We start from the raw sequence: 14,604 nt of genomic DNA, 5'->3' as shown, positions 1-14,604 counted from the left end.
TGGTGCTATTTTCTGACAATATATACCAATGTCAACCATTAACTCATTCTATGAGGCCAGTATTACCACAATATTAAAACCAGACAAAAATATCATAAGAAAATTACAAACCAATAGCACTCATGAATATAGATGTTGTAAATCCTCAATAAAATACTATCAAGTTGAATCCAGCCACATAAATAGGTATTGTATTCCATGAACAGACAAGATTTGCCCCTAGGAATGTAATGCTGACTAAACATACAAATATAACCAATGTAATTCATGGTATTAATAGAATAAAGAACAAAAACCAAACTATATGATCATCTCAAAATAGAAGCAGAAAAACCACTTGACAAAATTCAACACCCTTTTATGTAATAAAAGAACTCAGCAAAATAGAGCTACCTTATGACCCAGCAATTGCACTACCGGATATTTACCCCAAAGATACAAATGTAGTGATCTGAAGGGGCACATGCACCCCAATGTTTATAGCAGCAATGTCCACAATAGCCAAACCATGGAAAGAGCCTAGATGTCCATCAAGAGATGAATGGATAAGGAAGATGTGAGATATATAGATAGATAGATAGATAGATAGATAGATATAAATATATATGAATATTATGCAGGCATCAAAAAATCTTTCCATTTGCAACGATGTGGATGGAACTAGAGGGTATTATGCTAAGCAAAATAAGTCAATCAGAGAAAGACAATTATCCTATGATCTCACTGATATGAGGAATTTGAGAAACAAGACAGAGGATCATAGGGGAAGGGAGGGGAAAATGAAAAAAGGTGAAACCAGAGAGGGAAACAAACCAGAAGAGACTCTTAATCTCAGGAAACAAACTGAGGGTTGCTGGAGTGGAGGGGGGTGGGAAGGATGCAGTGGCTGGGTGACGGACATTGGGGAGGTATGTGCTATGGGGAGTACTGTGAATTGTATAAGATTGCTGAATCACAGACCTGTACCTCCGAAAAAATTATACATTATATGTTAATTAAAAAAAAAGAGTTACCTGGGGCAGGTAATTATAAATTATTTTTATAAATTATAAAAATAAAATGCCAGAAATTCCAATTAAGTAGGTTTGGGATATGACCCCAGAGTCTGTACTTTAACCACAATCCCAGGGAGCTCTGATGTAGTATGCTGAAGTCTTTCATTGTTCTTTGTAAAGCTTTTCCTGGATGACTCGAGTTTGCTCATATTTCAGGAACAATAAACTGTCCCACAAATTTAAAAAATGTGTCCATTGTGGGGTACCTGGGTGGCACAGTGAGTTAAGTGTCTAACTCCTTGGTTTTGGATCAGGTCATAATCTCAGGGTCCTGGGATCAATCCCCACATCCAGCTATGTGCTGAGCATGGAGTCTACTTGAGTTTCTCTACCTTTCTCTCTCCCTTCCCCTCTGCCCCTCTCCATCCCCCTCTCCCCCATCTCCCACTCCTGCTCTCTCTCTCTCTCTCACTCAAATAAATAAATAAAATCTTTAAAAACTGTGTGCATTGAAGGGCACTATCAAGAAAGTATCAAGGCAGGGTGCCTGGGTGGCTCAATCATTGGGTGTCTGCCTTTGGCTCAGGTCATGGTCCCAGGAATTGAGCTCCTCATTAAGCCCCACATCTGGCTCCCTTCTCAGCAGGGAATCTGCTACTCCCTCTCCCACTCCCTCTTCCATCTGCTACTCCCCCTGTTTGGATTCCCTCTCTCACTGCCTCTCTCTCTCTGTCAAGTAAATAAATAAAAATATTTGAAAAAATAGAGTGTAAAGGCAACCAACTATTTTCAAATCATATATTTGATAAGCATCTTGTATTCAGAATATTTAAAGAAGACTTACAACTCTACAACAAAAAGACTAACAACACAATTTTTAAAAATGGGCAAAGGACTCAAATGGGCATTTCTCCGAAAGACATGTAATGGCCAACAAAACACAAAAAGATGCTCAATGTCATTAATCATTAGGTAAATGAAAATCAAAGCCATAATGAGATAACACCTCACACCCACTAGCATGGTTATAATTTTTTTTTAATGAAAAATAACAAGTGTTAGTGAGGAAGTAGAAAAATTGAAACCCTCACACATTGCTGATGGGAACGTAAAATGGTGTAGATACTTTGGGAAACAGTTTGGCAGTTCCTCAATAAGTTAAATGTAGAATTACATGTAATTCTAGACCCGTCATTCTCTTCCTAGGTATATACCCCAAAATAACTGAAACACAGGTGTTCAAATAAAAATTTGAAGGTTCACAGACACATTATTTGCAATAGCCAAAGATGAAAACAACCTGAATGTCCTTCAAATGATAAATGGATAATAAAATGTGGTATATCCATACAATGGAATATTGTTCAGCCATAAAAAGGAATGAAGTACTAATACATGTTGCATAATGTTGAGTGAAAGAAACCAGACACAAACAGCCACATATTGTATGATTCCATTTATATGAAATATCCAGCATAGGCAAATACATAGAAAGAGACAGACTGGTGGTTGCCTGGAGCTGCAAGGAGAAGGGAGAATGAGGAGCAGTCATTTAATGGGTACATTTTGAGGAGAGTGATGAAAAGGTTCTGAAACTAGATATTGGTGATGGTTAACATTGTAAGTGTATATAATGCTACTGAATTGTATACTTCAAAATGATTACAAATATAAATATTGTGTGTATTTTACCAGGATAAGAAAAAGTAGTAAAATGTAAAACAAAGATTATCATACCAAAACTAGTCTTAAAAAGTGTTTAAAGAAACATAATAGTATAAAAGTGTAAAATATAAAATGTTTAAGAAGTCAAAGTTAAAACTACTGGTGATACAGTAAGAAAATGTTACAAAAAACATTTAATGCTCATTAAAGTCAAGGAAAAATCTAAGAACTAGGTTAAAAAGAGCTAATGTAATTATTAGCCAATATGTCTACTCTCATGTAAATGGTTGTTAGGGGTGGAGTTTTTCAAGTATAGATCCCAGCAATATTTAATTATTGACTGACCCTTTAGAACCTAAGTCATAGTCCAAGGATCCTCAAATTCTTGCCTTCAGCTCAATTCACTTCCAAATATAAGAGAAATGGCTCATTGAAGTTGGGAAAAGCAGAAAACCATAACTACCCTCTAATTCCCCATTCAGCTCAATATACTCATTTTCCCTATTGTAGCTTTCTCGGCACTTGTAGAGGCTAAGTTGCAAAGGTCATACTCTTACTTCCTTGTAGTGTGATAAATGTCCAGCAGGGAGAGATGGTAAATTATCCTAGATTCAGCAACAATAACAAGGAATCTTAAACATGACTAAGATTTTTTACACAGAGCATATGAGAAACTGAGTTAAGTTTTTGAAGTAAGCCTAATTTTTTTATCATTCTCACCTGAAATTAAATAAATTAATGTATATATTTTTAAGAATGATCCACCTGAAAACATGAGAGCTTCCCAGTTCTGTTTAAAAGATCATTCACTATCCTCATTCAGGATAGAGGAAATTAACTAAACTGTTTTTTAGAAATCTAGCTGTGTACCATTTGTTTAAATATAGACATTATAGCTATATTATATATTTTGTTCTTTTTTTAAGATTTTTATTTATTTAATTTGACAGACAGAGATCACAAGTAGGCAGAGAGAGAGGAAGAGAAGCAGGCTTCCTGCTGAGCAGAGAGCCCGATGCGGAGCTCGATCCCAGGACCCTGGGATCATGACCTGAGCTGAAGGCAGAGGCTTTAACCCACGGAGCCACCCAGGTGCCCCATATATTTTATTCTTGATAGAAAAATATGCCAGTGCCTCTATAATTCATCAAAAGCTTTTTAAAAAAAGATTATTTATTTACTTGAGAGAGAAAATGAGTGGGAGTGAGAGGAATTGGGAGAAGCAGACTCCACGCTGAGCAGGGAGCCCAATGTGGGGCTCGATCCCAGGACCCTGAGATCATTACCTGAGCTGAAGGAAGCCACTCAACTGACTGAGCCACCCAGGTGCCCTGATCAAAAGCTTTTTAAAGACAAATAATGCTACAATGATTTTTACCCACATATGATCTCATAAACTACTTCTACTTATTTATCTGTGGTTTTTTTTTTTTAAGATTTTATTTACTTGACAGAGAGAGACAAAGAACATAACCAGGGAAAGGGGCAGAGAGAGAAGCAGGTTCCCCATGGAGCAGGGAGCCTGAAGTGGGACTCGATCCCAGGACCCTGAGATCATGGCCTGAGCTGAAGGCAGATGCTTAACGACTGAACCACCCAGAAACCCAACCTATCTGTATTTTAGAAAATTATTTCAGCATTATCTGTTTTCATTGCTAACCCTTTTAAAATGTCTCAAATATGTAAATCTGATATTTATCCCTCAAGATTTTTAAAAATACTTGATAATTGCATAATTCTCACATATAATTCTGCTTGTATATTCTTAATTTCTTAGACTGGAAGAGGACAAGGTATCAGATAGAAGAAAAGCAAATAATTTTATGACTATAATTTTTCTAAATTTGTTATTATACAGTTAGGGTAATCATTATGCAAACATGGTATGTTAAAGATTACTCATCTCATCATTTTCCAAAACAGATTTGAAAATCCTTACACATATTTTCAAAACAACTTTGGTGGTATAACTTAGTAAGATAAAATTCATCCATTTAAAATTACATAAAATTAAGTGGTTTTTACTGTATTCACAGAGTTAAGAACACACTTCCATCATCTTAAAAAGAAACGTCATAAACCATTAGCAGCCACTCCCTGTCTTAGTCAATTGAGACTGCTAGAAAAAAATAAAAGACTGGGTTGCATATAAACAACAACACAGAAATTTATTTCTCACAGTTCTGGAAGCTGGGAATTCCAAAATCAAGCTGCTGGCAGATTCAGTGACTGGTAAGTGTCCACTTCCTGCTGTTCATAGACAGCCATCTTCTTGTTATAACCTTAGTGGATGAAAATAGCGAGGGAGTCCTCTGGGGCCTCTTTTTAAAAGGACACTTATCCCACTCATAAGGGCACCACCCTCATGACCTAATCACCTTCTAAAAGCCCCACCTCCAAATATAATCACATTGGAGATTAGGTTTCAGCATACGAACTTGGGAGGTGGGGGGACACATATGTTCAGTGTATAGTATTCCACATTATCTGCTTCCCTTTCCCCATCAGCCCTATGGACAACCATTTTATTTTCTGTCTTTACAGATTTGCCTATGATTGGCATTTCCATATACATAGAACCATACAATATGTGCTCTTTTGTTTCACTTCACATAAGTTTTTGAGGTTTTTCCATACTATAGTATGTATCACTTCTTCAATTCCTCCCCCCTTTTTTTGGCCAAATACTATTCCATTATATGGAAATAGTGTATTTTATTTATTCACTCATCAGTTGGACATTTGGATTGATTCCTGTTGGCTATTATAAATAATGCTATTTGATAGCATTATGCATATGAACATTTGTGCACAAATTTTTGTGAGGACATGTTTTCATTTCCTTTGGGTATATACTCGGAAGTGTAATTAGTCATAGAGTATCTCCATTTAAAGTTTTGAGGAACTGTTAAGTTGTATTTCAAAGTGGCTACGCCATTTATAGCCCAGTCAGCAATGTATGAGTTTCAATTTCTGCACATCCACACTTGTTTTTATTATAGCCATCCTAATGGTTGTAAAGTGGTATCTCATTGTGGCTTTGATTTGGATTTACCTAATGACTAATGATGTTGAGCATATTTTTTTAATTATCCATTTCCAGATTTTCTGGGGAGAAATATCTGTCTGGAACTTTTGCCCAGCTTTTAATTGGGTTATCTTTTTATTACTGAGTTGTAAGAGTTCCATATATACTCTAGATACAAGACACTTCTCAGATATATGATTCACAAATATTTCCTTCCATTCTGTGCATTTTCTTTTCTTTTTTTAAATAAAGATTTTATTTATTTATTTGACAGAGAGAGAGATCACAAGTAAGCAGAGAGGCAGGCAGAGGGGGAGGGGGAAGCAGGCTCCCTGCTGAGCAGACAGCCCGATGTGGGGCTCGATCCTAGGACCCTGAGATCACCATCCGATGCGGTAAAGGCAGAAGCTTAACCCACTGAGCCACCCAGGTGCCCCCATTCTGTGCATTTTCTGTTTACTTTCTTGGTGGTCTCATTTAAAGCACAAAGTTTCTTTTTTTTTTTTTTTTAAAGATTTTATTTATTTATTTGACAGAGAGACATCACAAGTAGGCAGAGAGGCAGGCAGAGAGAGAGAGAGGAGGAAGCAGGCTCCCTGCTGAGCAAAGAGCCCGATGCAGGACTCGATCCCAGGACCCTGAGATCATGACCTGAGCCGAAGGCAGCGGCTTAACCCACTGAGCCACCCAGGCGCCCTAAAGCACAAAGTTTCTGATTTTGATGAAGTTCATGAATTTTTATTGTTTGTGCTTTTGTTTTTATCATAGCTACAAAATCACTAACCAAGGTCATGAAGACGTACAGTTTTTGTCTGTTTTACACTTTTTTAAAGATTTTATTTATTTATTTAATTTATTTGACAGAAAGAGAGATCACAAGTAGGCACAGAGTCAGGCAGAGGGGGAGGGGGAAGCAGGCCCCCATACACTTCTTTTTAAAATTTATTTTTGCATGCATGCACACGAGAGAGAGAGAGAGAGAGAGAGAGAGCGAGCAAGTGAGCACACAAGCAGGTGGAGGGGCAGAAGCAGACTACCCACTGAGCAGGAAGCCTGATGCAGAACTTGATCTCAGAACCTGATGCAGAACTTGAGATCATGACCTATGCCAAAGGCAGATGCATTTTTTTTTAAAGATTTTATTTATTTATTTGTCAGAGAGAGCGAGAGCGAGAGTGAGCACAGGCAGACAGAGTGGCAGGCAGAGTCAGAGGGAGAAGCAGGCTCCCCAAGGAGCAAGAAGCCCGATGTGGGACTCGATCCCAGGACACGGGGATCATGACCCGAGCCGAAGGCAGCTGCTCAACCAACTGAGCCACCTAGGTGTCCCCAAAGGCAGATGCTTAACCGACTGAGCCATCCAGACACCCTAGTTTTACATATTAAATTTTAGTTTTTGATCCATTTGAATTAACTTCTGTCCGTGATGTGATATAGGGGTCCAACCGGATTCTTTCACATGGGGATATCCAGTTGTCTGGTACCACTTTCTGAAAAGACTATTCTTTTCCCATTAACTGTCTTGGTATTCTTGTTGGAAATCAAACTGACCTTACATGAATGGGTTTACTTCTGGACTCTGAATTCTCTTCCATCAATCTACGTGTATTCTTATGCTAGTACAAGAGTCTTGATTAGTGTAGCCTTGTAGCAAAGTCTGAAATAGAGAAATATAAGGCCTCCAACTTTGTTCTTTTTCAGTATTGTTTTGTTCATGGCCAATTTCCATTTGATTTTCAGAACCAGCTTGTGAATTTCTGCAAAAATGCCAGCTAGGGTTTTGATAGGGCTCTACACTGAAACTGTAGATCAGTTTGGGGAGTATTGTTATCTTTTTTTTAAGATTTTATTTATTTATCTGACAGACAGAGGTCACAAGTAGACAGAGAGGCAGGCAGAGAGAGGAGGAAGCAGGCTCCCCGTGGAGCGGAGAGCTGAATGTGGGGCTCAATCCCAGGACCCTGAAATCATGACCTGAGCCAAAGGCAGAGGCTTAACCCACTGAGCCACCCAGGTGCCCCGGAGTATTGTTATTTTAAATATTCAGTCTACTGATCTATGAACATGGGATGTCTTTGCATTTATTAGATGTATTTTTAAACAGGGTTCTTTTTTTTTTTTAGGATTTTGAGAGAGAGAGAGAGAGAGAGAGAGAGAGTACATAAGCAGCAGGGAGGGGCAAAGGGAGGGAGAATAGGACACACTGCTAAGCAGGGAGCCCAATGTGGGACCCCATCCCAGGACCCTGGTATCATGACCTGAGCCAAAGGTAGACACTTAACCAAATGAGCCACCAAGGCACCCCTAAACAGTTTTGATTACATTGATGTTAAACCAACCTTGCATGACTGAGATAGATCCCAGTTGGTCATGGAGTATAATCCTTTTCATGTGGCTGGATCTAATTTGCTGTATTCCCTTGAGTTTATTGAATGCATAGATTGTTTTCATCAAACTTGACACATTATCAGCATTATTTATTCTAATATTTTTTCTGTCCCTTTGTTTCCTTGTCTGGTATACCCATCATGAGTGTGTTTGTGTGCTTGATGGTGTACCACTTTCTCTAAGGTTTTGTTCATTTTTCTTCACTCTTTTCGAGTCCAGAATTTTCATTTGGGGTGTGTGTGTATGCATTCTATCCTTTATTGATAGTTTCTTTTTCATATCCTTATCATCACATAGTCTTTTTAATTATTTAAACATGGTTAAAGTTCTTCAGATGTATTTATAATAGCTGCTTTGAAGTTCTTGTCCACCAAGTTCAGCATATGATGCCCTCAAAGGAAATTTCTTTCTTTCCTGTGTATGGGTCACATGTTCCTGTTTCTTTGCCTCTTATAACTGAACAGTTCAGATACTATATTGTAGCAACTCTGGATACTGACTGTCCCTGCTCTGGGTTTTATTGCTGTTGTTTAGTAACTTGGCTATACTAATTCTGTGAAGTCTGCTTCTCCACAGTATGCAGCCTTTACTTTTCCTGTTTGGATTTTTTCTTGCTTTTAACTTTAAGCCTGGCATCCTAAGGATCATCCGTGGGTCATTACAGTTTAGCTATCAGTCACTGATTGATCCGAGTTGTACTGAAGCCCCTGAGCCAGGAAGGTTTTCATTTTTTGCTGTATGATCTGTGTGGCTTGGAGACTGCTTTCACATTACAGGGAGTTTACAAGTTTATTGCACATTTAGCCAAGGGCTAATAGCAAAGCAGTTTCTTCTCCAGTTGCTCCTAAGAGTGTGGCCTTAGGTAAGAGCAGATTATTCTACACCATCTGGTGTCCTTTGCTGTCTCTTTCTGATCTGCCTCTATTGGTATCATACTATGCTTCTGGCCCCCAGTAGCTGTTAGCTGATTTTTATTTTGAACGATTCCTTTAAGGCATGAATTGCTCCACTATCCAAAAAAAGGTCAGGCTCCTCAGGCCAGGGCCAGCATGTTGCCAGTCTTTGAGGTTTTCTCTGACCCCACCCTCACAGAAGCTCTGAATTAAAGAATAGTATCTGGGACTGACAGGAGCTGCCAATTGGCTTCCAAGCCTCCTAGAATACCTCTCCTGAAACAGAGTTGGGTGAGGGAATGGGAGTTGCCTCTACTTCAGATCTTATAGCTTACCACTATTACTACTGAATTCTGTAGATTTTGAATAAATGGTCCTCAATTTGTTATAAATTCTTTTATTATTCTTCAGAAACTTTGAATAATTAGTCTTTCTAATTTTGACCAATAAGATACTGCTCTGGGGAGTTCCACGGAACTCTTCACATTGCCATCCACAAAACCTCCCCATTTTAATTTTCAACTGAATGCAGAAACTGGTGATCACATTTGCAAATTTAACCTACCTACAAAACTGATTGTAAATAGAAAAAAATCATTTCTAATTTTTTAAAGCTTAAAGCACTATCTAATTTTAAAAATTGTATACTATCTTCTCTCATTACCTCAAGTAACAGAAAATTGTCTACAAATAGATACAAGGAGAAAGTAAAACATAAAAATTGCAGTCTTGTTCAATTTCATGTGATATTAAGTGTTGTTGTATTCAGGGCTGGAATACTCATAAATAAATAGGATGTCAAATTTTTGAATAAATGCTTATTCATACGTTCAACACTTTTTCCAGAAAGGCTCAGGCAACTCTGTTCAATCAGAAGGTAAAAGTATAGAAAAATGTGTATTACTTCAGGAAGCTACTATCTTCTGGGGCAGTCTTCAATTACATTCTATTATTCTTTGAATTGATATACTTCAAAGGTAGGAAAAACTTTTATATCTTTTTTCCCCTTTATGGCTTTTCAATGAAATTTCACAGATTTTCTATCATTTTATATACCAAATCTTTGAAATACAGACATTAGAATCTAAATTTTACCAAAAAGGGAATCAAGAGGCAAAGTACTTAAGTGACTTCCAAGGTCACACAATTCATTAATGATAAACCTAGAACTAGAAGCAACGAAAGGACTCCTTAACATCCAGCCTTCAGCTCTGTGCACCAAATAGAGTTAGATAAGCTAATTTTCTGCCTCGAAAATTGAAAAAAACTTGCTTTCCTGGTATATACTTAAAAGTGAACTTTAATTCACAGGTACTTATTATGCTCCTTGGGAAGACATCCTTTTCTGAGTATTATAAAAATAAAGCATTGATGATTCAGGTCTACAGTATATTCTGTTAAATATTGTTGGCCATTGTCTTAGATCAGGCAGCTATAATAAAATACCACAGACTGAGTGGCTCAAAAAGCAAATTTACTTCTCACAATTCTGGAGGCTGGAAGTCCAAAGATCAGGGTACCAACATGGACAGGTTCTGGTGAGAGTCCTCTTTCTAGTTTGTACTTGGTTACCCTTTTGCCGTATTCTCACATGGTGGGAGAGAAAGATCAGTATCTCCCTTGTCTCATGACCTAATTACCTCCCAAAGGCCCTACCTCCAAATACTATCACATTAGGGGTCAGGGCTTCAAAGTCTGAATTTGGGAAAAATAAACATTCAGTCCATAGTAGCCATCTTTATCAAAAATAGAATGTTTTTACATGACAAAAATATAGTCTTTCTACATTAAAAAATAAATGAAATAAAGTTATATCAATTGAAAAGAAATTTTAAAAATACCAATTTTATTTTTTAAAGATTTATTTATGTGAGCGAGAGGTGCAAGTGGGGAGAGGGGTGCAGGGGGGAGAAAGAACACAGAGCGGAGCAAGGGAGGAGGGGAAAAGCAGACTCCGCACTAAGCAGGGTGCTCGAGGCAGGGCTCAATCTCACAACCCTGAGATCATGACCTGAGCCAAAATCAAGAGTCAGATGCTCAACTGACTGAGACACCCAGGTGCCCCGATATAATACCAACTTTAGAGAATAATTTTTCTTATTTCTAGTAAACCATTGTGTGATATAAAATGTATCTGATGTAAAGAGAGAATGTCTGCAAACAGAAATTTTATGTGAAACACCATACCATAGACTTGTCTACTTTTCTTTCTACATTGTCCTTAAGACCAAGAGGAAGAAGTTATTATAAAAAGAAAAATAAAATATTAGAAATCTTTTTTTAAAGATTTTATTTATTTGAGAGAGAGGGAGAATACAGACGGAGAGTGAGAAGCAGACTCCCCATTGAGCTGAGAGCCCAACTGGGGCTAGATCCCAGGACCCTGACTGAGATCACAACCCAAGCCAAAGGGAGCTGCTTAATAGACTGAGTCACCCAGGTGCCCCAAAATGTTAAAAATCTAACAGCAAATTAGTATTGAACATTATTAAGTCAATATTTATAACATCAACAATTTTATAGAAATACTAGGTAAAGAAAGAATTCTTTCTGTATAATTGGGATAATAAATCAAATTTTCTTTTTCTTTTCTAGGCAACATTTGCTCTAAAGCAAAATAGCTTTTCTTATTTAAATCTTTTTTTCCTTTGCCATGAACAGCCTTCAAAAAAGAGTTTTTAAATAACTAGATTTGGCTTATTTGCACATCTAATCTTAAGTGGGTCAAAAAACTGGATCAAGAGAAGAATATGAACAGAAAAGAACCCAGGAATGATTACTGAACAAAAAGACAAGCATAAGGGAAAAATATTTTCTTCCTGGAACAAAAACTCAGGTTTAGAAATTTCTTCCACGACTGGAAGATTGTTGGGGATTAAATTTCATGAAAAATAATCAAATCCTTCTCACAAGTAAAAGTTCCACTTGATCTTAATGACCAAAATATTGTGCTCTGAATAACAATATGGAAAATTATTTGGACTGCAAACTTAAAAACGAAAGAGAACTCTCTGAGAAAGGTTATCTATCAGGGACACTATCACATTTACTTCAAAGCAGCTAAAAGTTTTTTACCTGGATATATAGGCAACATTCCACACCAAAAAAATACTCCCTCTCTCGTTCAAAACACTTTTTTCACTTGGCTTCCAGCACAACCAGTCTTCTTACTTTTCTTCTAGCCACTGGTGGGTCTTTCTCAGTCTTTAGGTGGTTCCTCCTTTTTTCTTCTACTTCCTAATGTTGGCTTATACAACAGGACTCAGTTCTTTGCTGTCTTTTTTTTTTTTCTTTGCTGTCTTTATCTTCTTTTTTCTAGCTGCACTAAGTGATCTCATAAGATGTCATGGCTATTCACTAATGATGCCCAAATTAATTTTGCCAATCCCAATATGTACCCTGAACTCTAGGCCTGGATATTGCCTGTCTATTCAGCAGCTCCAACCTAATATGGCCAAAACAGAGCTTCTGAATCCACAACCCTCCAAATCTGTTCCTCCTCCAGTATGCCAGGATGTCAGAAACCTAGGAGTTATCCTTTACTCTTCTCTTTCCCTCTCTTCATATCCAAGCTAACACAGATCCTATCTTCTCTACGTTTAAAGTAGAACCTAAATCCACTCTCCAACTACCTCCCCATCATCTACCACACTAGTCAAAGACTCTTGCCTAGAACTCTAATAACTTAACTGGTCTCTCTGTTTTAACCCTTAATCTTCTTCAGTATAACCTTCAAACTACAGCTCCATACAGGTAAATCAAATTATATCACTCTGCTCTCAATCCTTCTAACAGCTCCCTATTATCTATCCATAACACATCATGAACTACTCTCTGGTTTCTCTCCTATTTCATTCTTACCACTCTTCTCTTTTAATTACTATATTGTAACCTTACTGGCCTCTCTGCTGGTACTCAAACATGCCAACTAAGTTATCATTTTTAAGCCTTTTACAACTTGCCTTTACCTCTGCCCAGAATGCTCTTTCCCCAAATTTTCACATGGCTCATACACTTATTTCATTAGGCTTCTGCATAGGTCACCTCCTCAAACAGGCCTTAAAGTAGCAACCCTCTCAATATTCTGCCCCTACTCCTTGCTTCTTCCTTATAGCACCTCATATTATATTTTTGCTTATATTTTTATTGTCTGCCTTTTCCAAAGGGATGTAGTAAATCTACAAAAGCAGTACTTTGTATTGGTCACAGCTATACAACCAGCACACAAAAGAATATCTGCCACACAGTAAGCTAGATAAATATGTATTGAACCAAAAAATGAATGGGATTCCAGTCTGAACACTACCTAATAATACAGAGTTTTGTTTTGCTTTAAAGGAAAAACAAGAACCATAAGAATGTGCCCTTAAAAACAAGAGTAAAATCAGCTTACTTTCTCTCAAGTGATATGAATTTTACTAGAAGAGAGAAGTTACTCAGTAGTAGAGAGGCTGAATTTTCAGCAAAATATTCTAGCTACTGTAAAAAACTTTTTAAAGCTTCAGAATTATCCCCGAAAACAAAGTCTGTTTACTTGGGCCTGACCACTTAAAAATGGGCATATAACATATACATACACACACAAAATAGTATAGTTTTCTGAAATCAAACTGGACTAAATAGGAACACTTCCTTCTCTTATCAAATTGCTACTAGTGAAGGCCCAGGAAGCTACCAACATATTAGAGTTAGAAATGTTATATCCTGTTAACTTGATGCTGACACTGTTGTTCACAGTAAGGAAAATGGCAATATCCCCAGAGGTTTCAGAGGCAGGGCATTTTGCATGAGTATGTCTGTGGGTTAACTGCCACTATATATTACCTGCTCTCTTCCATCAATACAACTTACAGTCCACAAGAATGTGAAAAATCCTGTCACATAACAGATATATCTACGTATAATTTGGTGGAAGGCAGAGCCTGATGATGAAGTCATTTTTTACTAGTGGGCTAAAGAATCTAGATCCTGAAAAATAAAATTAGCCACACTGAGGCTCTCCTTGGGGCATGCATAGAAGGCCAGTCCAAGTACTCCCTGAGGATGGCAATCTGTTGATGCAAAGATAATGGAAACTCAAGTTGAACCACTTGGCCTCTCTAGCAACAAGGAAAAGAGTTTAGTCCGGTATGGTCAGTTCGTTTCAGTCAAAATTCGCTTAATGTTGATGCTGCAGTTTAAGCTCTCTGATCAGGGGACAGAAGAATGATGAATACTACTTCTTATGAAAAGTTTCAAGCCTTGTAACCCCTCTGAAAATAAATAGTCCAAATACCAGTTCCATTTCTTTCCCTGCAGGCACAAAAAAGGGAAAATTACTCATCAAATATTTACTATGCATATTCTCTACCTCTTCTTCTTTCCCTAGGAAAAGTTCCCAAAGTCCTGAATGCACATACCAAGAGTTAGCTGAGAGGGGCCAAGTTCCTAACTGGAACTCAGGCACTAAAGTGACATCCAAACCAGAAAGTACCCAAACTTTAAGGTTTAAACATTCCTTTTATTATGCTGGCAAAAAATGTTAGCTGTTCAACTGAACAAGTATTATGAAATGGGTCATCATCCCCATGCTCTAGAAATTCAACATCTAAAATGGATAACACGGGAGCAGAAATTATTATATTACTGCCTTCAT

General features: G+C 37.5%; 1 protein-coding gene across 4 annotated transcripts in view; it reads right to left on the bottom strand.

Moving 5' to 3' along the window:
* CENPI (centromere protein I) overlaps positions 1–14,604 on the bottom strand; it is a 114,906-nt gene that overhangs the window by 31,350 nt on the left and 68,952 nt on the right. For 2 of the 4 annotated variants that reach the window (XM_032330908.1, XM_032330911.1), the window contains one exon: positions 11,359–14,261. The exons of the other annotated variants lie outside the window; for them this stretch is intronic. In XM_032330908.1, coding sequence (XP_032186799.1) covers positions 14,160–14,261 — 102 coding nt within the window. In that variant the 3' untranslated portion in view covers positions 11,359–14,159. Of the gene's footprint in view, positions 1–11,358; positions 14,262–14,604 lie in introns of those variants that run through there. 4 annotated transcript variants of the gene reach the window in all.

Source organism: Mustela erminea, chromosome X (assembly GCF_009829155.1).
Source record: "Mustela erminea isolate mMusErm1 chromosome X, mMusErm1.Pri, whole genome shotgun sequence".
NCBI classification, from domain to species: Eukaryota; Metazoa; Chordata; class Mammalia; order Carnivora; family Mustelidae; genus Mustela; species Mustela erminea.
The sequence above is the reverse complement of the archived record's forward strand: the minus strand, read 5'-3'. Positions and strand labels throughout refer to the sequence as shown.